Source organism: Scyliorhinus canicula, chromosome 28, assembly GCF_902713615.1.
Source record: "Scyliorhinus canicula chromosome 28, sScyCan1.1, whole genome shotgun sequence".
In the NCBI taxonomy this organism is placed as follows: domain Eukaryota; kingdom Metazoa; phylum Chordata; class Chondrichthyes; order Carcharhiniformes; family Scyliorhinidae; genus Scyliorhinus; species Scyliorhinus canicula.
This window is the reverse complement of record NC_052173.1, coordinates 8,367,322-8,391,145: the sequence shown is the minus strand read 5'-3', so window position 1 is coordinate 8,391,145 and position 23,824 is coordinate 8,367,322. Positions and strand designations below refer to the sequence as shown.

The following is a 23,824-nucleotide window of genomic DNA, read 5'->3' as shown; positions in this document are numbered from 1 at the left end:
TCCTACACTGTCACAGACTCCGATACTATCACAGACTCCTACACCATCACAGACTCCGATACTATCACAGACTCCGATACTATCACAGACTCCTATACTATCACAGACTCCGATACTATCACAGACTCCGATACTATCACAGACTCCGATACTATCACAGACTCCTATACTATCACAGACTCCGATACTATCACAGACTCCTACTCTGTCACAGACTCCGATACTATCACAGACTCCTACACCATCACAGACTCCGATACTATCACAGACTCCGATACTATCACAGACTCCGATACTATCACAGACTCCTACACTGTTGCAGCCCACTGCACTGTTAGAGATCACTTTAGTGTTCTGTACACTATAATGTTATAGGTGGACATCCAACACTGTTAAACACTATTACAGTGTTACTGACCTCCCCATCGCACCTTAATCTACATATCAGTATACTGCCATACATCCTAATCCCATCACAATCCAGTTCCATATCGCTATGCTGTTGCAAAATTCTTAATAATTCCAACAAAAGTAAAATACTGCAGATGCTGGAAATCGGAAATAAATACAGGAAATACTCAGCAGCATCTGTGGAGAGAGAAACCGAGTTCATGTTTTAGGTTGATGTCCTTACATCCGAATCCCAGGCTCCAAGCTGGTAAATTAGACCAGTTCTACATGCCAATATTGCCCCCATCCTGTTGTACACATTCGTTATAATATGTAACTGATCTGTGTATCTGCTGTGTCACATTGTTCATGTTCCCAATACATCCCAGTGATGTCACCTGATGATGTTTCTGATCCTGTACATGTAGTCTCAAAGTGACATGTATCTCCTTGTCTTCAGGGTGAGCGTGGCTTCCCAGGTGAACGTGGATCCCCAGGATCTCAGGGACTGCAAGGACCCCGTGGTCTCCCAGGTACTCCCGGCGCTGATGGTCCTAAGGTAGGATTCCACCTTCGCTGAGTTTTGCACAAGCGTTCCTGAAAAAAAATCTTTCTATAACATAGCCTCTTGCTTCATTTTTCAGGGTGCGGGTGGTGCGCCAGGTCCCAACGGGGCTCAAGGTCCTCCTGGACTCCAGGGTATGCCAGGGGAACGGGGTACTGCTGGAATACCCGGTCCAAAGGGCGACAGAGTAAGCCTCCTCTCTTCCTAATCCGAAATTGCCTGGTGTGATTAATATTCAACATTTGTATAAGCCACTCCTGCTGCTCAGATGTAATATCTATTACTATTTGCATCTGCTACTGTTATCCAACTTTATTCTCAGCGTGATGTCCAGCCTCCCATCTGTAGAAAAGATGAAACTTTGCTGTGATCTTCAAGATTCAGAAGGGAACTGACAAAACTGATTTGGCAAATTACCCAGTAGGGGGCACAAGTTTAAAATGAGGAAGTTAAGCAGACGTAGAAACGTTAAGCAGAACGTTTTCACTTAAAGGATAATACAGTAGCGATAAATGTTATCTGAGAAGGCTATCGAATTAGAAATGGAAGAGCGATTAGGAAGGCAGGAAGCAGATCATCTTTAAGGATTGGATTTGATTGGATTTGAGTTTATTGTCACGTGTACCAAGATACAGTGAAAAGTATTGTTCTGCGTACAGTCCAGACAGATCGCTCCATACATAAATACACAATGTAAATACATAGACATAGACATAGGGTGAAGCATACGGAGTGTAGTACTACTCAGCAGAGAAGATGTGTGGGGCGATCAGTTCAGTCCATAAGAGGGTCGTTGAGGAATCTGGGCCGGGATTCTCCTGTATCTGGCGTGAACCACTCCGGCATCGGGCAGCCGAGAAGGTGCGGAATCCAGAAGCTGTTTTTGAGTCTGTTTGTGCGTGTTCTCAGACTTCTATATCTCCTGCCCGATGGAAGAAGTTGGAAGAGTGAGTAAGCTGGGTGGGAGGGATCCTTGATTATGCTGCCCGCTTTCCCCCGGCAGCGGGAGGTGTAGATGGAGTCAATGGATGGGAGGCAGGTTCGTGTGATGGACTGGGCGGTATTCACGACTCTCTGAAGTTCCTTGCGGTCCTGGGCCGAGCAGTTGCCATACCCAGGCTGTGATGCAGCCCGATAGGATGCTTTCTATGGTGCATCTGTAAAAGTTGGTAAGAGTCAATGTGGACATGCTGAATTTCCTTAGTTTCCTGAGGAAGTATCGGCGCTGTTGTGCTTTCTTGGTCGTAGCATTGACGTGGGCAGGCCCAGTCTTCTTGGATCTAATGGTCCTTTCCTGAGTCTCTTCCTTACATTCTCAAGCTCCCATAGTCACTTTGAGGATGCGTAGTTTTTTAAGGGGGGATAAATTAAAAGTATTTTCTGATACACAGAAAAATTAAGGAAGAAAATAAATCAGTCTTTATTCATGGAGTATAATTGATGCCAGTTTTTAAGGAGAGATTAGCAAGTAAAGCAATGGATAGTCCACTGTCTTACATTCTCACACAAGTGCGGTACTAATGTTACCCCTCTCCTTTGTTTCTTAGGGTGACAATGGAGAGAAAGGTCCTGAGGGGGCACCTGGAAAAGATGGCGGACGAGTAAGTGAAATGTTCCACGGTCAAGTTTTCTACAATCAAGTTTTTGATTTGCGTCTGTTTACTATTGGGTTGCTGAAAAAGTCTGGCATGTACTACAACGTGGATACAGGAGAATGTGACCTGTCTCTCCACCTTGTGGCTGATTGTGCCGATGCACATGTTCAAGTGATGGTTCACTAATATATAGCCCACGGGCATAGTCCATGTATGTATTTACCTACTTACCATAAGACCATAAGACATAGGAGCGGAAGTAAGGCCATTCGGCCCATCGAGTCCACTCCACCATTCAATCATGGTTGATTTCAACTCCATTTACCCGCTCTCTCCCCATAGCCCTTAATTCCTCGAGAAATCAAGAATTTATCAATTTCTGTCTTAAAGACACTCAATGTCCCGGCCTCCACCGCCCTCTGTGGCAATGAATTCCACAGACCTACCACTCTCTGGCTGAAGAAATTTCTCCTCATCTCTGTTCTAAAGTGACTCCCTTTTATTCTAAGGCTGTGCCCCCGCGTCCTAGTCTCCCCTGCTAATGGAAACAACTTCCCTACGTCCATCCTATCCAAGCCATTCATTATCTTGTACGTTTCTATTAGATCTCCCCTCAACCTCCTAAACTCCAATGAATATAATCCCACGATCCTCAGACGTTCATCGTATGTTAGGCCTACCATTCCTGGGATCATCCGTGTGAATCTCCGCTGGACCCGCTCCAGTGCCAGTATGTCCTTCCTGAGGTGTGGGGCCCAAAATTGCTCACAGTATTCTAAATGGGGCCTAACTAGTGCTATACCGACATATAAGTCTTGCAGCGAGCACCTGAAAGTATCATCCATGCAGCGTCTGTCCGATACTTGCACCTAATTCGCTCACGTCAATGATCCGTAAAAGAGTGATATACAAAACGGTGTAGATTTTGGCGGAAGATCCTGTTCCTATGGGTGGGCGGAGGTGGGAATCTTTCACAGCAACAGGAGCCCTGGATAATTCCACCATTCCAAAAAACCTAAAGTTATTGACACCGCTTGCTCCTTATTGCTGGACCAGGCTGGCAATGAAGTTAAGGATTGAAACCTGGGGCTTTCCTCTTCCTTACGGGATCAGTTGGGCTGAGGTAATGTGTTAGCGGACGCAGTATGCATCTGGGTGGACTTCCTCCACAGAAGTTACAGGGCCAACAACGAACAAAGGAATTTCTTACCACTGTTTGTCTCAGTGAGATTTCACCCGAGTTGTTCTTCTAGGGTGATCTGTTACTCCTGTGATGGGTGGTAAAAATCCTCCTTCTTAAAATTTCCCTGAAACTAGATTCTGATTATTGTATAGTTGGCTACACTTGATTATTTGATTAGATTATCAAGCTCACAAGCAGACAGTACCATTAACTAAAAAAATGTCTCTTTAATAAATGTGGCCATCAATGATGGTGCATGTGTTCGTCCACTGCAGCCTGACTTTGAGAACAATCTGACTGTTTTTTCTCTTTCTTTTCCAGGGTTTAACTGGTCCAATTGGTCCTCCTGGCCCTGCTGGCCCCAATGGAGAGAAGGTAAAGTCATTCATGAGGTTTACTTTTGTTCAAAATGTGGAGAACTCTTTTCAATAATATGTAAAAATGTAAGTATATTAACAAAGAGAACAGATGCCTGATTGGTAGAGAGGCTAACTTCTCGCTTTAAGAAAGAAAATACATTTATTCAAATGCTTTGGTGTAATCAAAGTTCGGCTGTCCATCATTATCGCTGTTTATTATATCTCAGTAACTCTTTTCTCTTGTGTCTCCCTTAGGGCGAATCAGGTCCTCGTGGTCCAACAGGTGCGGCTGGCTCTCGTGGTGCCCCTGTAAGTATAAAGAGTTTTAGTTCCTGTTTCTGTTAAAACCAGAGATGAGGGCAGCACAGTGGTTAGCACTGCTGCCTCACGGTGCTGAGGAACCGGGTTCGGTCACGACCCGGGTTACTATCCGTGTGGAGTTTGCACATTCTCCCCGTGTTTGCGTGGGTTTCGCCCCCACAACCCAAAAGATGTGCAGGGGAGGTGAATTGGCCATGCTAAATTGCCCCTTAACTGGAAAAAAAGAATTGGGCCCTTTAAATTTGTTAAGAAAAAAATAAACAGAGCTAAACCTAAGTAATAGCCAAGCTGTACTCCTGGATTTATGAAAACCCATTCTGTTGAATACCTACGTATTAAAATTCCATACAACAGATTGAACCACGGGTGTTCACGGTTCATGTGTTGGTGACAATGGCACTAGATGAAAATGGCTTTTTGTCACGAGTAGGCTTCAATGAAGTTACTGTGAAAAGCCCCTAGTCGCCACATTCCGGCGCCTGTCCGGGGAGGCTGGTACGGGAATCGAACCGTGCTGCTGGCCTGCCTTGGTCTGCTTTAAAAGCCAGCGATTTAGCCCAGTGAGCTAAAGCAGCCCCTAGTGAGCTAAACCAGCCCCTAGTGAGCTAAACCAGCCCCTGGTTCTGCATCTGGTTCAAAGTCAATCTGGATTGGGTCAACTTACATTGATTGATTTTGTACTTGCATTGACTAGATCCTGAGTAAATTAGCATGGCACGTGCTGAATGGCCTGGGTAATTGAGCAAAGCAGTGCAGCTTGACAGATCACTTGAGGGTTGACCAGACCGAGATTGCAATGTGAATGGATCGCACTTGGATTGTGACATCTGAAAACCATAATTCTAAAAGAAATTTCCCGTAGGATTCAAAAGTGCATGTATGTCCTTGGATCAACGTTGCACAGTCGATGATGCTGCAACAATATTGTAACATCATCTAACCAGCCCCAGGAAAACGTGACTCCAGCTGTTCCTGTCAGTATGGTCTTGTGGTTTCTTAGAGCCTCACCATTATTAGCCATTGTGCATGCTTCCATGGCTTATTTTTCATTCAGTTACGGGGTGCTGGTTACGTTCAGCATTTATTGCCCATTCCGAATGAGCAGGAAAGACAAAAGGAAATCCAAACATCTTCTGTCGGTATAAAAGTAGTAAAAGAGTGGCAAAGGGAGGAGTGAGAGACCGAAAAGGGATTCACACATGGCCGCATGGGACAAAGCTGAGGTATCGCCGAGGGAGTAGATGTTGTCTGCAACTCTTTTATGATTCTAATTGGCTGAGCATGAGAAAGAATCCTTGAGTATTGAGACTGATCCTTGAGTACGATCCCCTGCCCGAACAGTTTATTCAATGCCATCACTGGTGTCTGTGTATAACCCGTCTGTTTTTGTATTTCAGGGTGAACGTGGTGAGACAGGACCCCCTGGCCCAGCTGGCTTTGCTGGTCCTCCCGTAAGTATGGACTCAGAAACAATAAGATAATGGTCACAGCAAATTCTAGACGCACATAAGCTGGTCAAATTCTACCCCAAATTGTTCCACGTGAAAGTAATTTCTTTGCACAAGATACACAGGTGCTTCCTTTGGATGGGTGGACAGCGATTTGGTCAGCAAACCTTCCTCAAGAACCACCAAAGACCATTGCGAAATCAGTACTCATACCCCCACTGGGAAATGCAAGGTCACATTCATATCCACTTGGGTGGCATTGATCCCATTTGTCCCAGCAGCTGAAGGGTGGGATTATTTGTCGAAATCAGTCAGGTCAAACTTACCACTGGAGATTGCAGCCAGGATCTCCTCCCCCCCCACCCCCCCCCCCCCCCCCCCCCACCCCGACCCCCCACCCCAGCAAGGATCAATGCTGGGGAAACGTAGAATCTCATGGAGCTGATGGAGGGAAAAATTTACCTTTGGTGATGGAGAACAGTATCTCTACCTAGATACTGGGGGTTGCTGGGACACCTGGGACCTCTGCTCTGACTGATAAAGGCACAATCTTTTCTGGCTCATGAATCATGACCATCTGCACCTCATACCCTCCTGATGATGTAGACCACTGAGATCCCTGACCTGGTTGATAAGGAAAATGATCTATCCCAACTGATGAACAGATTTCCCTTCCGGAACCCAAACCTGGCTGAGGAACTCTGCAGGCCGATCCCTCTCCTAATATTCCTAACCTTCCTGATGAGGAAAAGGATCTGCCCAACTGATGGCCAGATCTGGGATCCCTACCCTGGCCAACGAGGGATAGGCTTCCACCCCAAACACCACTCCAGCTGATGGAGACCAGATCTCTCTCGGATACATGTCTTCGCTGAAGGATAACATCCCCACCCTGGGGCTCATGGAGGCCAAATTTCCGCCTGGAATCCCTTCCTTGGCCGATGCAAGCCAGTTCTCTGTCTTGGCCGACAGTCCTGGCAGATGAAGGCAATATCTTATGCCAACCTCGTGTTTGTTGTCTCTACTTAAGGAGCCTCTTAAGTCAGCCAGTGTCACATTTTATAGTTACAGGACTCGACATTGAACTCTGCTGTTGCTCACACTGCTGTGCTTTTCTTCTATATAGGGTTCAGATGGTCAGGCTGGGGCTAAGGGTGAAGCTGGTGAGACTGGGCAAAAAGGTGATGCTGGCGCTCCAGGTCCTCAGGGTCCATCAGGCGCCCCTGGTCCTCAGGTGAGACAACAATATATTCTAAATACTTTTGTTAAACTAGGTGATTTCACTAGCGGACCTATTACTCTGACACAAATACACACTAAAATCACTTCCTTGTTCCTTCTTTCAGGGTCCAACAGGTGTGACTGGTCCGAAAGGAGCACGTGGTGCGCAAGGCCCCCCTGTGAGTATGGTTTCATTCTGATGAAGCTTTCAAACAAAATTAAAATGGATAAATATTCCCCTTGATATCTAACACACTCTCAGCTTTGTCAACCAGCCACACCTCAAAGTTCAAGCCCTTGTGTTTTGAGAGCCTGACGCCACGAGCTGTCAGCCAATCACCCGTGTTAGGAGGCAGGAACTCAGAACTGGGAGTTAGGGACAAGCAGCTGGGAACTGCGGAAAGGCCGGGAGCTGACTGCTGGAAGTTGGAAGCATGGAGTTACTGGGAACTAGCTAAGGTGGCCAATTCCAAGCTGGAAACAGCTGGAATCAGAAGCAACTGGCTCTTAAAGTTATAGAAACCTTCAGCTACTTGTTATTTGTCTTACCTCATAAATACAGTCATCTACTGGCTTCAACAGATTGAACAGAGCAATTTCCGCTCTAGCTGCATGACTTAAGATTGTTGAAAATGCCAAAGCAGATCTGTATAAATGTCTCACGACAGACAAAGAAAGCATTTGCCTGACACCTAAAATACACCAATTAGGCCAAAATGTTACCCCCCTGCCTTCGACAGCCACATATTTCATAGGAAACACTTTTGAAATGTCCATTGGTGACCCTATTCAGTGACGGTTAGATGTTATAACAATCCAGTTATAGCAAGTATTGTACATCACATACTGCACAGCACATTGCACAGAACTGGCCATCGTAGGTAACAGATAGATTGCATCGTGTCATTAATTTTCAAACTTTATCGTCATCTCAACCCCTCAATCCCATCCCACACTCTTCCCCCATCATTGACTCTACCCACCCATTCACCCCCCTCCCACACCCCCATGTACACTCTCCCCTATCACTGACTCTACCCACCCATTCACTCCCCTCCCACAGCCCCATGTACACCCTCCCCTATCACTGACTCTACCCACCCCCTCCCACACCCCCATGTACACTCTCCCCTATCACTGACTCTACCCTCCCATTCACTCCCCTCCCACATCCCCATGTACACTCTCCCCTCCCACATCCCCATGTACACTCTCCCCTATCACTGACTCTACCCACCCCCTCCCACACCCCCATGTACACTCTCCCCCATCACTGACTCTACCCACCCCCCCTCCCACAGCCCCATGTACACTCTCCCCTATCACTGACTCTACCCCCCCATTCACTCCCCTCCCACACCCCCATGTACACTCTCCCCTATCACTGACTCTACCCACCCATTCACTCCCCTCCCACATCCCCATGTACACTCTCCCCTATCACTGACTCTACCCACCCATTCACTCCCCTCCCACATCCCCATGCACACTCTCCCCTATCACTGACTCTACCCACCCCCTCCCACACCCCCATGTACACTCTCCCCTATCACTGACTCTGCCCACCCCCTCCCACAGCCCCATGTACACCCTCCCCTATCACTGACTCTACCCACCCCCTCCAACAGCCCCATGTACACCCTCCCCTATCACTGACTCTACCCACCCCCTCCCACACCCCCATGTACACTCTCCCCTATCACTGACTCTACCCACCCCCTCCAACAGCCCCATGTACACCCTCCCCTATCACTGACTCTACCCACCCCCTCCCACACCCCCATGTACACTCTCCCCTATCACTGACTCTGCCCACCCATTCACTCCCCTCCCACAGCCCCATGTACACTCTCCCCTATCACTGACTCTCCCCACCCATTCACTCCCCTCCCACACCCCCATGTACACTCTCCCCTATCACTGAATCTACCCACCCCCTCCCACACCCCCATGTACACTCTCCCCTATCACTGACTCTACCCACCCCCTCCCACACCCCCATGTACACTCTCCCCTATCACTGACTCTGCCCACCCATTCACTCCCCTCCCACAGCCCCATGTACACTCTCCCATATCACTGACTCTCCCCACCCATTCACTCCCCTCCCACACCCCCATGTACACTCTCCCCCTATCACTGACTCTACCCACCCCCTCCCACTCCCCATGTACACTCTCCCCTATCACTGACTCTACCCACCCCCTCCCACATCCCCATGTACACTCTCCCATATCACTGACTCTCCCCACCCATTCACTCCCCTCCCACATCCCCATGTACACTCTCCCCTATCACTGACTCTACCCACCCATTCACTCCCCTCCCACACCCCCATGTACACTCTCCCCTATCACTGACTCTACCCACCCCCTCCCACACCCCCATGTACACTCTCCCCTATCACTGACTCTACCCACCCATTCACTCCCCTCCCACACCCCCATGTACACTCTCCCCTATCACTGACTCTACCCTCCCCCTCCCACATCCCCATGTACTCTCCCCTATCACTGACTCTACCCACACCCTCCCACATCCCTATGTACACTCTCCCCTATCACTGACTCTACCCACCCCCTCCCACACCCCCATGTACACTCTCCCCCTATCACTGACTCTACCCACCCCCTCCCACATCCCCATGTACACTCTCCCCTATCACTGACTCTACCCACCCATTCACTCCCCTCCCACATCCCCATGTACACTCTCCCCTATCACTGACTCTACCCACACCCTCCCACACCCCCATGTACACTCTCCCCCTATCACTGACTCTACCCACCCCCTCCCACACCCCCATGTACACTCTCCCCCATCACTGACTCTACCCACCCATTCACTCCCCTCCCACAGCCCCATGTACACTCTCCCCTATCACTGACTCTACCCACCCATTCACCCCCCTCCCACACCCCATGTACACTCTCCCCTATCACTGACTCTACCCACCCATTTAATCCCCTCCCACAGCCCAATGTGAGAGGCGACATTATTGAGACATATCGGATTCTCAGGGGATTTGACAGGGTCGATGCTGAGAGGTTGTTTCCCCTTGTGGGAGAGTCTGGGACCACAGGGCAGAATCTCAGAGTGAGGGGTCGCCCATTTCAGACAGAGAGGAGGAGGAATTTCTCCTCTCAGAGAGGCGTGAATCTGTGGAGTTCTTTACCGCAGAGAGCTGTAGAGGCCGGGCCGTTAATGTGTTCACGGCAGAGAGAGACAGATTTGTAATCTGAAAGGGAATCAAGGATTATGGGGATAAAACGGGAAAGTCACACCAGATCAGTCATAGGCCCGAATTTTCTGGGCGTTCACTGTTGGCAGGAATCTCTGGTCCCGTCAGCAATGGGTGGACGCCATTTTCCTGGCGGTGTGAGGTGGCATCAATAGGAAATCCCATTGAAGTGACAGGAACAGAGAATCCTGCCGCCAGCAGATGGCGCTCCGCCGGGAAACTCGCGGCTGAGAGGCTGGAGAATCCGTCCCATGATCTCGCTAAATGGCGGAGCAGACGCAACGACCTGAATGACCCACTTCTGCTCCTTTGTCGTATTTTCTCATTCTGATCTGATCTTCATCTTTTCTTTCTCCATCTTAGGGTGCAACTGGATTCCCTGGCGCTGCCGGTAGAGTTGGCCCACCAGGTCCTAATGTAAGTAACGTTCAGGGTTATACTGTCTGTAGCTGTGGAAAGAAATTACCCCTGGGAAGTGGGCAATGGTTAAAACAAAAGAAACGTGTATTTTTAAGAAAACAACTCAATGGCAGTTGGGCATGACAATTAATAGCAATGCTCTGGGTTAGGAATGGAGATGATCGGCCAGCGTTCCTCTTCCTGCACACAATCCAGTGTCCTTTGCTGAAAAATGAGTGTGAGCATATCAGGTGATGACAGGATCAGGCCTGGCTCTGATACATTCCACGACTGACGAGCCTCGACTCGCTGTCTACACTCATGATGAGAAATGGAAGCGGCAGTCCAATACTATCCTTGCTGCCGGTTGAAGACACATATAATTCAGATATTGCAAACCCATACAGATATGATACTCAGGCTGCAAGGCCGACATATGCCAGATGGGAGGAGGTTGGTGTTAGGGTTGTCCGTAAGGCTTTATCCTGCAAGCATTCTAATGGATAAGCAGGAAGAGTTGGGCACGGGAGGGTTGGAGGAGTGAGGGGTATTATAATAATCCTTATTAGTGTCACAAGTAGGCTGACATTAACACTGCAATGAAGTTACTGTGTAAATCCTCGTCGCCACATTCCGGCGCCTGTTCGGGTACACAGAGGGAGAATTCAGAATGTCCAATTCACCCAACAGCACGTCTTTCGGGACTTGTGGGAAGAAACCGGAGCACCCGGAGGAAACCCACGCAGACACGGGGAGAACGTGCAAACTCCGCACAGGCAGTGATTCAAACCGGGAATCGAACCCGGGACCGTGGCGCTGTGAAGCAACAGTGCTAACCACTGTGTTACCATGCCGCCCATTAATTGGAACATGGATATAGAGGCATCATTGTCATTACAATATAAATCCAGAAAGCTAATGAATATTGAATTAAACGGGACCTCATTTTAAAATCGTGTCTAGATAGCAATTCAGTGAATCTTAACTGTTGGCCAGTATTAAAAGGCACTTTGTACCATTTAGGATTTTATTAAATACCCAGCCGAGATTCCTTTTATCCATCCCTAAAATTCCTGTTGGTAAGTTTGTTAATGGCTGATTCTCTTCCTGCAGGGTAACCCAGGCCCAGTGGGTCCACCTGGTTCTCCTGGCAAAGATGGTCCAAAAGGTCTGCGTGGCGACCCTGGTCAAGCTGGGCGTGCTGGTGACCCTGGCCTTCAAGGGCCAGCTGGTGCTTCTGGGGAGAAAGGTGAACCCGGTGAAGATGGTCCTCCTGTAAGTATAGAATGAAAGATATTGAGAAGTACTTTGTGCCTCTTTATTTTCCATTGCTAAAAAGATTTTATTGTCTCATTTTGTTCTCATACCTTCTGCTTCACAGTATAAAGTTCATGCAAATAAGTGCTGTTTCCCATTCTCTGGTAGGGTCCTGATGGTCCTTCAGGTCCACAAGGTTTGGCCGGACAGCGTGGTATTGTAGGTCTTCCTGGTCAGCGTGGAGAAAGAGGTTTCCCTGGTCTCCCTGGTCCTTCTGTAAGTATAACATGACATTACATGAAACTGACTCCCTTCACTTTAAGTACAATTCATCCTGGGCGGGATTTACCGACCACCCCCCGCTGTGTGTTTTCCAGTGGCGGAAGCCCACCAGCGGGAACTACCGGTCTCACCATCGTCAACGGGAAACCCGTGCGCCAGCGTGGTGGGACCGGAATTTCCCGCCGGCGTGAACAATCGGTAAATCCCGCCCCATAACATCACCTTACTGAGTCATTCTCAGTAATGGCGAAGCGATCAGACTCAACAATGCCCAGACTTGTAAGATCCAGGGGGTAATTCACTCGAGGTGGCATTAATTGGTGCTCGCAAAGCATAGTTCATTATAAAAGTAAAATAGAGCATGCAGTTTATGCTTTTCACTGAGTAATGTTAAAACGTATAAACAAATCAAATGATGTGCAGAGCAGTCCTGTAATAAATACAGTACTGATATCTGTTCTGTCAATATAAGTGTATCTATTCTGTAATACACAGAATACAGAAATGTTTGTAACATTGCAGAAAAAAGGCCTGCAATATATATTGTACAGTGAGCTGTCTTATATAGAAACATAGAAAATAGATGCAGGAGTAGCCATTCAGCCCTTTGAACCTCAATATGATCATGGCTGATCATGCAAATTCAGTATCCCAGTCCCGCTTTCTCTCCCTACCCCTTGGTCCCTTTAGCTGCAAGGGCTACGTCCAGCTCCCTCTTCAATATATCCAGCGAACTGTCCCCAACAGCCTTCTGTGGCACAAGTTCACAACTCTCTGAGAGAAGACGTTCTTCCTCAAGTCAGTCCTGAATGGCTTCCCCCTTATTCTTAGGCTGTGATCCCTAGTTACAGATGTATGTGCAGTCTGGAGAATAGAGCATCTGCAGTATAGAGATCACTCTTGAATATAGACAGGATAATGATAAACTATAGCATAAATACAATATCGAAACCAGTCCTGTAATGTACAGTAGAGAAGCTACTGTACATTACGCCTAGAGTATCGTAACAAAGCTGGTAATGAATACATGACAAAGACTAGACCAATAATATGCTCAATCTAGAGATTATCTCTTTAATGTATACAGTACAGAGATTGGTTATATACAATATAGAGACAAGTCGTTTAAAATATACAATTTAAAAGCGGTCCTTGTAGCATAGGCACTAAATATTAATTTAATATGTACATGGGGACCAATTAATTTAGAATAAACCAACATAGGGATCAATTCTGCAACCTTATGTTGTATTGAGAACAATACTTCAAGCATACAATATGGAGAAGCGCCCTGCAAACTGTACAGGGTAGTAACCAGCCGATAAGTATATACGTGCAAGCAACAGACCTCCAATGCATTGTACAAACCAGCCTTCGAAAATATACAATATAAAGATCGGCCAGTAAAGCATACAGTGTAAAGCATACAGTGTATTCACCAGTCCGTAATACATAATAAATTGGAGAAGATAATGAGTAATAATGCTATTACTGTAATATATAATAATATAAAGAGGAACCCTGAAATATATGCCGGAAAGTGGAGCTGAGTCCACAAAAGATCAGCCATGATCTAATTGAATGGCGGAGCAGGCTCGAGGGGCCAGATGGCCTACTCCTGCTCCTAGTTCTTATGAAAGAATGCACAATAAATAGTCTGTCCCCATAGAATATACTGTACAGTGTCCAACCCTGTAAAATGTACATGGTATAGAGACTGGACCTATAGATTGTAAAATATACAAACCAACCCAATACTGTATAGCGACTAATCTTCTCAAACCTACAATATAGACACCAGCCCTGTAGAGTTCACAGCATCCAGTCAAACCCTATAACATATACGGTATAGGGTCTAGCCCAATCAAATGTACAAAGACTATGGTGTAGAATGTACAGTATAGAGATAGGCCCTATATAATGTACAGTATAGAGACCAACCCTATATAGTTTACAGCATGGAGACCGGTGATGCAGAATGTACAGTATAGATAACAGGCCTATGGAATGTACAATATAGAGATCCGGCCATGTAGAATGTACAATATAGAGGCCCAGCCCTATGCAACGTAAAGTATAGAAACCATCCCCATAGAATGTGCAGTATAGAGACCAACCCTGTTGAATGTATAGTGTAGGGACCCAGCCCTGTAAAATGCACAGTATAGAGACAACCCCTATAGAATGTAGTGTAGAGACCAGCCCTGTAGAATATACAGTAAAGGGACCAACCGTATATAATGTACAGTATCAAGATCAGCATTGTATAGCATACAGTATAGAGACCAACCCAATATAACATACAGTATGGAGACTAGTCCTATTTAATGTACAGTATACAGACCAGCCCTGCAGAATATACAGTTTAGGATCCAACCCAATAGAATGTACAGAATAGAGACCAGTGGTGTAGAATGTTGATCATCTCTGTAGAATGTACAGAATAAACACAAATGTGCAGTATAGAGACCAACCCTGTAGAATGTATAGTGTGGGGACCCATCCCTTTAGAATGCACAGTATAGATACCAACCGTATAGAATGTACAGTACAGAACCCAGTGATGTAGAATGTACAGTATAGAGAGCCTCCCTATAGAATGTACAGTATAGAGACCAGCCCTATAGGTTGTATGTTTATGGAGACCAGTGGTGTAGTATAGAGACGAGTATAGTATAGAGACGAGTGATATAGAATGTACATTATGGAAAACCACCCTATAGAATGCACAGTCTAGAGACCAGTGATGTAGAATATAAAGTACAGAGACCAGACCTACAGAATGTACAGTGGGGAGAACAGTTGTGTTTAATGTACAGCATAGAGGCCAACCCTATACAATGTACAGTCCACAGAATCCCTACAATGCAGAAGGAGGCCGTTTGGCCCATCGGGTCTGCACTGACCCTCTGAAAGAGCACCTTTCCGAGGCTCATTCCCCCACCTCAATCCCGTAACCCCACCTAACCTGTACATCTTTGGACACTAAGGGGCAATTTAGCATGGCCAATCCACCTAACCTGCACATCTTTGGACACTAAGGGACAATTTAGCATGGCCACTCCACCTAACCTGCACATCTTTGGAAACTAAGGGACAATTTAACATGGCCAATCCACCTAACCTGCACATCTTTGGGCACTAAGGGACAATTTAACATGGCCAATCCACCTAACCTGCACATCTTTGGACACTAAGGGACAATTTAACATGGCCAATCCACCTAACCTGCACATCTTGGGACACTAAGGGACAATTTAACATGGCCAATCCACCTAACCTGCACATCTTTGGGCAATAAGGGACAATTTAGCATTGCCAATCCACCTAACCTGTACATCTTTGGACACTAAGGGGCAATTTAACATGGTCAATCCACCTAACCTGCACATCTTTGGGCAATAAGGGACAATTTAGCATTGCCAATCCACCTAACCTGTACATCTTTGGACACTAAGGGACAATTTATCATGGCCAATCCACCTAACCTGCACATCTTTGGACACTAAGGGGCAATTTAACATGGTCAATCCACCTAACCTGCACATCTTTGGACTGTGGGAGGAAACCGGAGCACCCGGAGGAAACCCACGCAGACACGGGGAGAACGTGCAGACTCCACACAGACAATGACCCAAGCCGGGAATCGAACCCGGGTCCCTGGTGCTGTGAGGCAGCAGCGTTAAGCACTGTGTCACTGTGCCACTTCAGTCATACTGGTGGGAAAGAAACAACGCAGACGGAAACCAGCGGAACTGTACAGCCCGGCGAGTGGTGTAGGATATACAGTATAACGTCCAGCCCTTTAGAATGTACAGTATAGAGACTAGCCTTACAGAATGTACGGTATAGAGGCCATTCATGTAGGATATACAGCATAGAGACCAACCCTATAAAATGTACAATATAGAGACCAGTGTTGCAGAATATACAGTATAGAGACCAACCTTATAGAAATTGCAGTATAGAAACCAGTGGTATAGAATATACAGTATAGAGACCTTCCCTATAGAATGTGCAGTATAGAGACCAGTAATGTACAATATACAGTATAGAGACCAGCCCTGTAGAATACACCATATAAGGTCAATGCTCTAGTCCATTCCATTATGGCCTGTGTTCTGGATCACACTGGGTAGTGAATCACAGCTTGCAATGGACCACACTGTCTACTTCTTGTTAATGCAGTCTGGATCACACTTGAGCACTGGAGCATGTTGAGTCTTGGATTCTAAGGGGCGCTGTATCACATTGAATGCTGATTATATTGTGTACTGGATCATGTTGAGTACTGGGCCATGGTGGTTATTAGAATATGGTTTACGGTGGCTTAATGTCTTCTAGATAACCACCAGGACTCAAACTCTAAAAACAGTTTGATGTTTATTATGCACCTTTGAATGTAAAATATATCGTGCTAGAATGCGAGGTGAATGTTTCAGAAAACTAGGTTCGCCACACCATTAGCTAGCAGATACTGGTCAGGGGCTCGAATTATTGGTCTTTAAGAGCTGCACATTAAGGGACTGTTTTTGCGCTGAAGAAGATCTAACTGAGCATTGCAAAAGGTTTCTAAGGGTTGCAAAGCACGAGTTGGCTGAATTGCTTCCGATGCAAGATAGCAGGCGCTATAATGATCGCAAAAAGCAGCATCCAGCGAAAGTAGAACTTCAATAATCATTGCCGGCACATTTCTCCACGAGAAAAGAGGTTGGTATCATGTCTCGCGGAAACAGCTCAAAGCGCTTAAGAAGCAACAGTTTACTTCCAAAAATGGTCTGACTGTTGTTGTGCAGACAAACGCGGCAGCAAGCGGCAAAAGAGTTGAATGATCAATTAATCTGTTTGTGGTGGGTTGAGCGCTAAGCAGCTGCTTAAAGCATCGAAATAGCGCATGTCAGCCCAATGCAGCTGTTTCCACAGCAAGTTCCCTCGGACAATGGAGTGTACAAGGCACAGGAAGTACCATTTTGACAACCAGGCGCTAAAGGCTTTAAAAAAAAAAGGAATGAGCGAACAATGCCTGCATGGAGGACCGTTCCTCCTCAAATACCTGAGTCAGCAGGTATGGAAAGAAATCGTGGAGCATGTAAATGCTGTTTCCAGAGCCCACGGCACCTGGCAGGGTGTCAGGAAGAAGATGGCAGATCTCAAGAATTCAGCTAAGGTAAGTCAATAAATATTAATATGCCCCTGCCATAAGTGGACATGCAAAAAAAACGTCAACTCTGGCAAACCTCTCATCCTCTCTTGCTTCTCTATGAAAACTGGTATGCAGAGGTTAACCAGTGCGGCACTGCCTTCAGATACAATGAATGGTTAGCATGAATTGGGATATTTATGTGCAAGAGAGATGTAATTCTGAAGTGTTGATGCCGATTTGTGTGTACTTGACAATTCCAAAAGGGGATTTAGACAATGACTGTTTAGAAGTGAATCTAGCAGGGTTATACCCATTTAATGAAAAACATCTAATATGTCACAGAAACTGTCCAACTGTATGACATTGTCAGTACTCTGTGTACATTCAATATATCAATACTGTTCTTCCACTTACAGAACAAGATGGCCTTCAATCAGCGAGAACAATGCTGCAGTACAAGCCCCCTACCCTATTCAAGAACGGCACTTTGGAAATATTACGCGGGGACAGTATAGAGGGAATGGGGGAACGACAAAGCTGGAAGCCTCCAACAGGTTCATGGCTAGTACCATAATATTCATATTATCTCATTTTGACCTGTTCAATGACTGCCATTCAGCTACATGTTCAACCTAAGTAACAGTGCAGATAATACCATGGAATGACACATTATCTTCTCTTTTCACAGAAGTGGGGAGAGTGTAGCAACAGCTAGTGTTTGCGAGAAAGGCCACAGCTCACATCACTCTGTATCACAATCACGCTCTACCAAACGTCAAGGGCAGTTACACTGCCCACTGGATGTAGATGGTGAGGTTCAGGAGGGGGTCTCAGGGTAAGTTACAAGTCGCTGGCGAGGAGGAGAAAATGATGTTGGCGGACTAGGCATTTGCTGATCAAAAGTCCAGCATGGTTACTGGCCCTGCTGAAACACCTGGGGATTTTGAGCTCATTGGACTGGCTTACAATCAGACATTGCTGTTTCAGCAGATTCTCCACTTGTGTCCATGGAACATTCTCTGCAAGATCTTGAAAGGATTGTGGAGGAGTACACGACCTAGATCTGAGCAGTCATGGATGGATGGCTGTCTGCCCTGCAGCTCAGACAGCTGCAGTGGAATTTCCAGAGTGCAAGTCATAGGCAAAGTGGGGGCATCGCTCACAAATGTTCACACTGCCACTATAGAAACCTTGGACTCAAGCTCTTTTTGTCACACTTGGAGATTGGATACAGAAAACTTTGAGTAAGGATTCAGAAACCTTATAGATACCAAAGGTTCTGTTCCCACAATCAGGGGCTGCCCAGTGTCAGATAGCAGTTAAAAAAACAGATTATTGGCTCTGAGGATGACCCAGACCATCAGGCACCCCGTCACAAGTGGCAATAGAGATGCCAGAAAATAGACAGGAGCAGCCTGCGCCGTATGCAAAGCTACTGGAGTTCTTACAACATGGAAGATCTCATGCTACCACAATCCCGACAAGCCCACAATGGAACCCAGCAGCCAGGTAACTCGCTTATTCCTTCCGAGGGGATGATTGAGGACGAGACAAGGTCGGGCAGGCATTGTACTCCGCACCAATCCACAGGTACAAAGTGCAAGCACTGACATCATTCACTGGACGCATAATGGTTGGAATAAAAACACTGGATTTCATTTGTACATTGTTCTGTGTGTTTCTTCGCTGCCTCCGTGTCATATTTTGTTTTATGAAGCTCACGTGAGGCGCTTTGGGACACTTCATTGTATTAAAAGTGCAATATAAATATAAGCTGTTGGTGTTTATTTGTCTTCAATCAGCAAATCACAGGATCCTGGAATCATTTGGGGATGGATCATAGTTGAGGGTCTGCAGAGGAAAGTGCGACTGCAGCTGGTTTTAGGGCTGTGTCAGTGGAAGACGATGGGGGGGGGGGTTGAATACCTGTCTTCCCTGCTGGCTCTGCGTTTCTTTATTCACACGCAAACTTTGGTCACGTCTGTTCTCCCTCCGTGGTCTTTCCAAACTGAAAGAGAAAAAAATAACCTGCACTGAAGTTCTCACCTTACATTGTCCCAAGTGTTCAATTTGCAAGAAATTGCTTCTAAAGTGCCGTCGTCGTTGTTATCCGGGCAAATGTGACCGGCAAGTTTGCGTGCAGCAAGATCGCACAAATGGCAAATGGGCTAAGTGACCAGTTAATCTGCTTTTGGTGGTGTTGGTTGAGGCTTAAATAATGGCAAGGCCTGTTAACATAGGCCATGTGCTCAAGCCCTGGAGTGGTGCTTACGCCCATAACTAATTGAGACAAGCTGACAGAGCAAAGTTAGTCAGCAGTTTATTGTTACTTATGAGACCCTGGGAGGCCTGTATTGCAAGGTATCACCTGATCAGTCATGATACCAGAAACACTGCTTTAAGATCTCAGTGGTTCGTTCTATGATTATTTGGCTGTAATTGTGCTCGTAGCTTTGCTGGGTATCATGAATCCTGCTTGCTGAGAATGCTCTTGGCCTCCCAGGAACCATCCTTCCTCTCCTTCCCCTTCAAGTAACGGTTTTACCATGGATACCATGGTGATCCCTGGGCTCTGCGAAATCCAGCTGACTCGTCACATTGCTACATTTGTGGCTAAAGTTGTGACATAATGGAACCTGCTGGACAATAAACCTCCTTGATACATCGGTATCGGTGTACATCGGTGGCCTAGTCTGGACCTAGATGGACTGGAACACATAAAAGTCACGGATTTTGTCTGCTTTGGTCATTGGCATGTACCATGTGACTATCTAGAAGTTAGCATTGAGGAGACGGCGCTGCTCTATCAATACCTCCTAAATTTACCCTCAGACGCCTATGCCGACATTGCTTAATTATTCACAGATCATTGTGCCTGGATTATAGCCACGGTCAATCTTCTGGGCAATCTTACATCCAGGACTGTCACTTGCAGTCTTGCTGGTCGCCCTCAACCAATTGAATGCAAGTGATGCACTGATTCCAACATATGTGCCGTATGAAGGACAGTGGGTTAGCACTGCTGCCTCACGGTAACAAGGGCCCCGGTTCGATCCCGGCCCCGGGTCGCTGTCCGTGTGGACTTTGCACCTTCTCCCTGTGTTTGCATGGGTTTCGCCCCCACAACCCTAAAAGATGTGCAGGGTAGGTGGATTGGCCACGCTAAATTGCCCCTTAATTGGGAAAAAAAAGAATTGGGTACTCTAAATTTATTTTTCAAAATGTGCTGTCCAAAACAGCTGCAGTTGTAGCTCTCTTCTGTAACAGACCTGACAGGGGGGTGGGAATTCAGAGCTTGTGGAAAAATGGCGCAAGTAGAATTTAAGGACCCGCTGTGTAAGATTTAACCAGGTTTGCACACGATTCCGAGCTATAACACTGATCAGCCACTTCATCCCGGCAAGAAAGATGGACTCAATGTTCTGTATTGGCGCACTCCTGAAGTGACCAACAACTGGAACAGGGATGTTAACAGTAACACCGACAGTCATTTCCAACCTTACGGTATTTGAAAAATTGATGCAAAGACATTCTGATGTGTAACCCCCCCCATTTTGCTTTTCCCTCTAGGGTGAACCTGGAAAACAAGGAGCCCCTGGTTCTGCTGGTGACCGAGGCCCACCTGGCCCAGTTGGTCCACCTGGTCTTACTGGTCCTTCTGGTGAACCTGGACGTGAGGTATGTCAATATTTAGCATTAGAATTCTGGAGCTGTGTAATATTGTCTCCTGTTATATTGTGAGTCTGACTGTTTTATATCTGCTGACAGGGCAACCCTGGTGCTGATGGTCCCCCTGGTCGTGATGGTGCAGCTGGCATGAAGGTAAGATAAATAAATGGTGCATTAACATCGATGGATTTCGTGAGTTTTTTTCACAATGGCCTTGAAATTTGTCATAAATAAATTCAAAGACTGAAATAGAAGACTGGCCACAAATCCATTTCACTGAGAATCAGTAAGTTAGTTACAAAATAAAGCTCTCTCTGGCCTTCTAACCTGCCTGCGCTCCGATATCAGAAGACCCCTGACCCACAGTTCAGTGAACCCATATTTGGTAGGAACTAATATTGTATTGATCTCTGCTCCAATCAGCACAGTGATTGAAGATGGGACCATCATGTCAACATGATAGGCGGCTGAAATTAAAGGAAGTACAGGGATATGGGAGCAGGGCAGATATAGGCTGAGGGATTCTCCGTCTGCTCATTCTCTGTCCCACCGGCAGCGCAGCGGCGCCCAGGCGTTCCCCGACGGCGTGGGGTGGCCACAATGGGAAGCCCCATTGGCCGGCTGTTGGAACGGAGAATCCCGCTGACGGCAGGGTCCGCCGCGGCGCAAAACGGGACTGGCGGGATGGAGAATCCCACTCCCTGGGTTTGGATTAGCCTCATCTTCGCTCCCTCCAATCAAAGAATAGCAAGTGCATGTGGAGGTCCGACAGTGTGAATTTGAGAGGTTAAGTGCTACATCAGGATTCCAGTTCCCAAACATTGCAATTAGTCACTATATTAAAATATAACAATGATTAGACAGTGGGTGAAATCTGTCCAAACAGATAATTGGCTGGTTTAGCTCACTGGGCTAAATCGCTGGCTTTTAAAGCAGGCCAGCAGCATGGTTCGATTCCCGTACCAGCCTCCCCGAACAGGCGCCGGAATGTGGCGACTAGGGGCTTTTCACAGTAACTTCATTGAAGCCTACTCGTGACAATAAGCAATTTTCATTTGATTTCAATTAGCTAGGTTCCATACCAAGTTGGGCGGACAACGAAAGATTCGACTAAATTAACTGTAACAGCTAAATAAATGGGTTCTCCTTAATTAATCCAAACATCAGTCAACATTGTCACACTTATTCGGAAGAACAACATTGACATTTTTTCCCCCTATTCTTTACTTTGTGTTTCAGTTCATTTGAGTTGAATTGTGATAACATGTGTTGAGTTCACTTTTATAAATGTATCTGTATAATGTCTGAGACATACCAAGGGGGAGGTTCACACACAGAAGATGTTTGTACCCAGGCAATGTCAACAATAGCAAGGTGGGGAGGGTCCATTCATCCCAACATAGAGCCAGTACTGCATTCATAGAAGTAGAATTCCATGTGCCAACATCATGCGTAAAAGAGATTTTGTGCATGTCAAACAATTGTGCCAGGCAGAGAGGGCTATGTACCTGTGCCAGGGAGAGGGCTATGTACCTGTGCCAGGGAGAGGGCTATGTACCTGTGCCAGGGAGAGGGCTATGTACCTGTGCCAGGGAGAGGGCTATGTACCTGTGCCAGGGAGAGAGGGCTATGTACCTGTGCCAGGGAGAGGGCTATGTACCTGTGCCAGGGAGAGGGCTATGTACCTGTGCCAGGGAGAGGGCTATGTACCTGTGCCAGGGAGAGGGCTATGTACCTGTGCCAGGGAGAGGGCTATGTACCTGTGCCAGGGAGAGGGCTATGTACCTGTGCCAGGGAGAGGGCTATGTACCTGTGCCAGAGAGAGGGCTATGTACCTGTGCCAGGGAGAGGGCTATGTACCTGTGCCAGGGAGAGGGCTATGTACCTGTGCCAGAGAGAGGGCTATGTACCTGTGCCAGGGAGAGGGCTATGTACCTGTGCCAGGGAGAGGGCTATGTACCTGTGCCAGGGAGAGGGCTATGTACCTGTGCCAGGGAGAGGGCTATGTACCTGTGCCAGGGAGAGGGCTATGTACCTGTGCCAGGGAGAGGGCTATGTACCTGTGCCAGGGAGAGGGCTATGTACCTGTGCCAGGGAGAGAGGGCTATGTACCTGTGCCAGGCAGAGAGGGCTATGTACCTGTGCCAGGGAGAGGGCTATGTACCTGTGCCAGGGAGAGGGCTATGTACCTGTGCCAGGGAGAGAGGGCTATGTACCTGTGCCAGGGAGAGGGCTATGTACCTGTGCCAGGGAGAGGGCTATGTACCTGTGCCAGGGAGAGGGCTATGTACCTGTGCCAGGGAGAGGGCTATGTACCTGTGCCAGGGAGAGGGCTATGTACCTGTGCCAGGGAGAGGGCTATGTACCTGTGCCAGGGAGAGGGCTATGTACCTGTGCCAGGGAGAGGGCTATGTACCTGTGCCAGGGAGAGGGCTATGTACCTGTGCCAGAGAGAGGGCTATGTACCTGTGCCAGAGAGAGGGCTATGTACCTGTGCCAGGGAGAGGGCTATGTACCTGTGCCAGGGAGAGAGGGCTATGTACCTGTGCCAGGGAGAGGGCTATGTACCTGTGCCAGGGAGAGGGCTATGTACCTGTGCCAGGGAGAGGGCTATGTACCTGTGCCAGGGAGAGGGCTATGTACCTGTGCCAGGGAGAGGGCTATGTACCTGTGCCAGGGAGAGGGCTATGTACCTGTGCCAGGGAGAGAGGGCTATGTACCTGTGCCAGGGAGAGGGCTATGTACCTGTGC

At 47.2% G+C, this 23,824-nt stretch overlaps 1 protein-coding gene across 2 annotated transcripts in view; it reads left to right on the top strand.

Moving 5' to 3' along the window:
- Positions 1–23,824, top strand: part of LOC119958121 (collagen alpha-1(II) chain) — a 124,747-nt gene that overhangs the window by 85,882 nt on the left and 15,041 nt on the right. For both annotated transcript variants that reach the window (XM_038786373.1, XM_038786372.1), the window contains 13 exons: positions 851–949; positions 1,035–1,142; positions 2,503–2,556; positions 4,055–4,108; positions 4,348–4,401; positions 5,811–5,864; positions 6,988–7,095; positions 7,208–7,261; positions 10,687–10,740; positions 11,836–11,997; positions 12,148–12,255; positions 20,975–21,082; positions 21,173–21,226. In XM_038786373.1, coding sequence (XP_038642301.1) covers positions 851–949; positions 1,035–1,142; positions 2,503–2,556; positions 4,055–4,108; positions 4,348–4,401; positions 5,811–5,864; positions 6,988–7,095; positions 7,208–7,261; positions 10,687–10,740; positions 11,836–11,997; positions 12,148–12,255; positions 20,975–21,082; positions 21,173–21,226 — 1,071 coding nt within the window. The remainder of the gene's footprint in view (positions 1–850; positions 950–1,034; positions 1,143–2,502; positions 2,557–4,054; positions 4,109–4,347; positions 4,402–5,810; positions 5,865–6,987; positions 7,096–7,207; positions 7,262–10,686; positions 10,741–11,835; positions 11,998–12,147; positions 12,256–20,974; positions 21,083–21,172; positions 21,227–23,824) is intronic.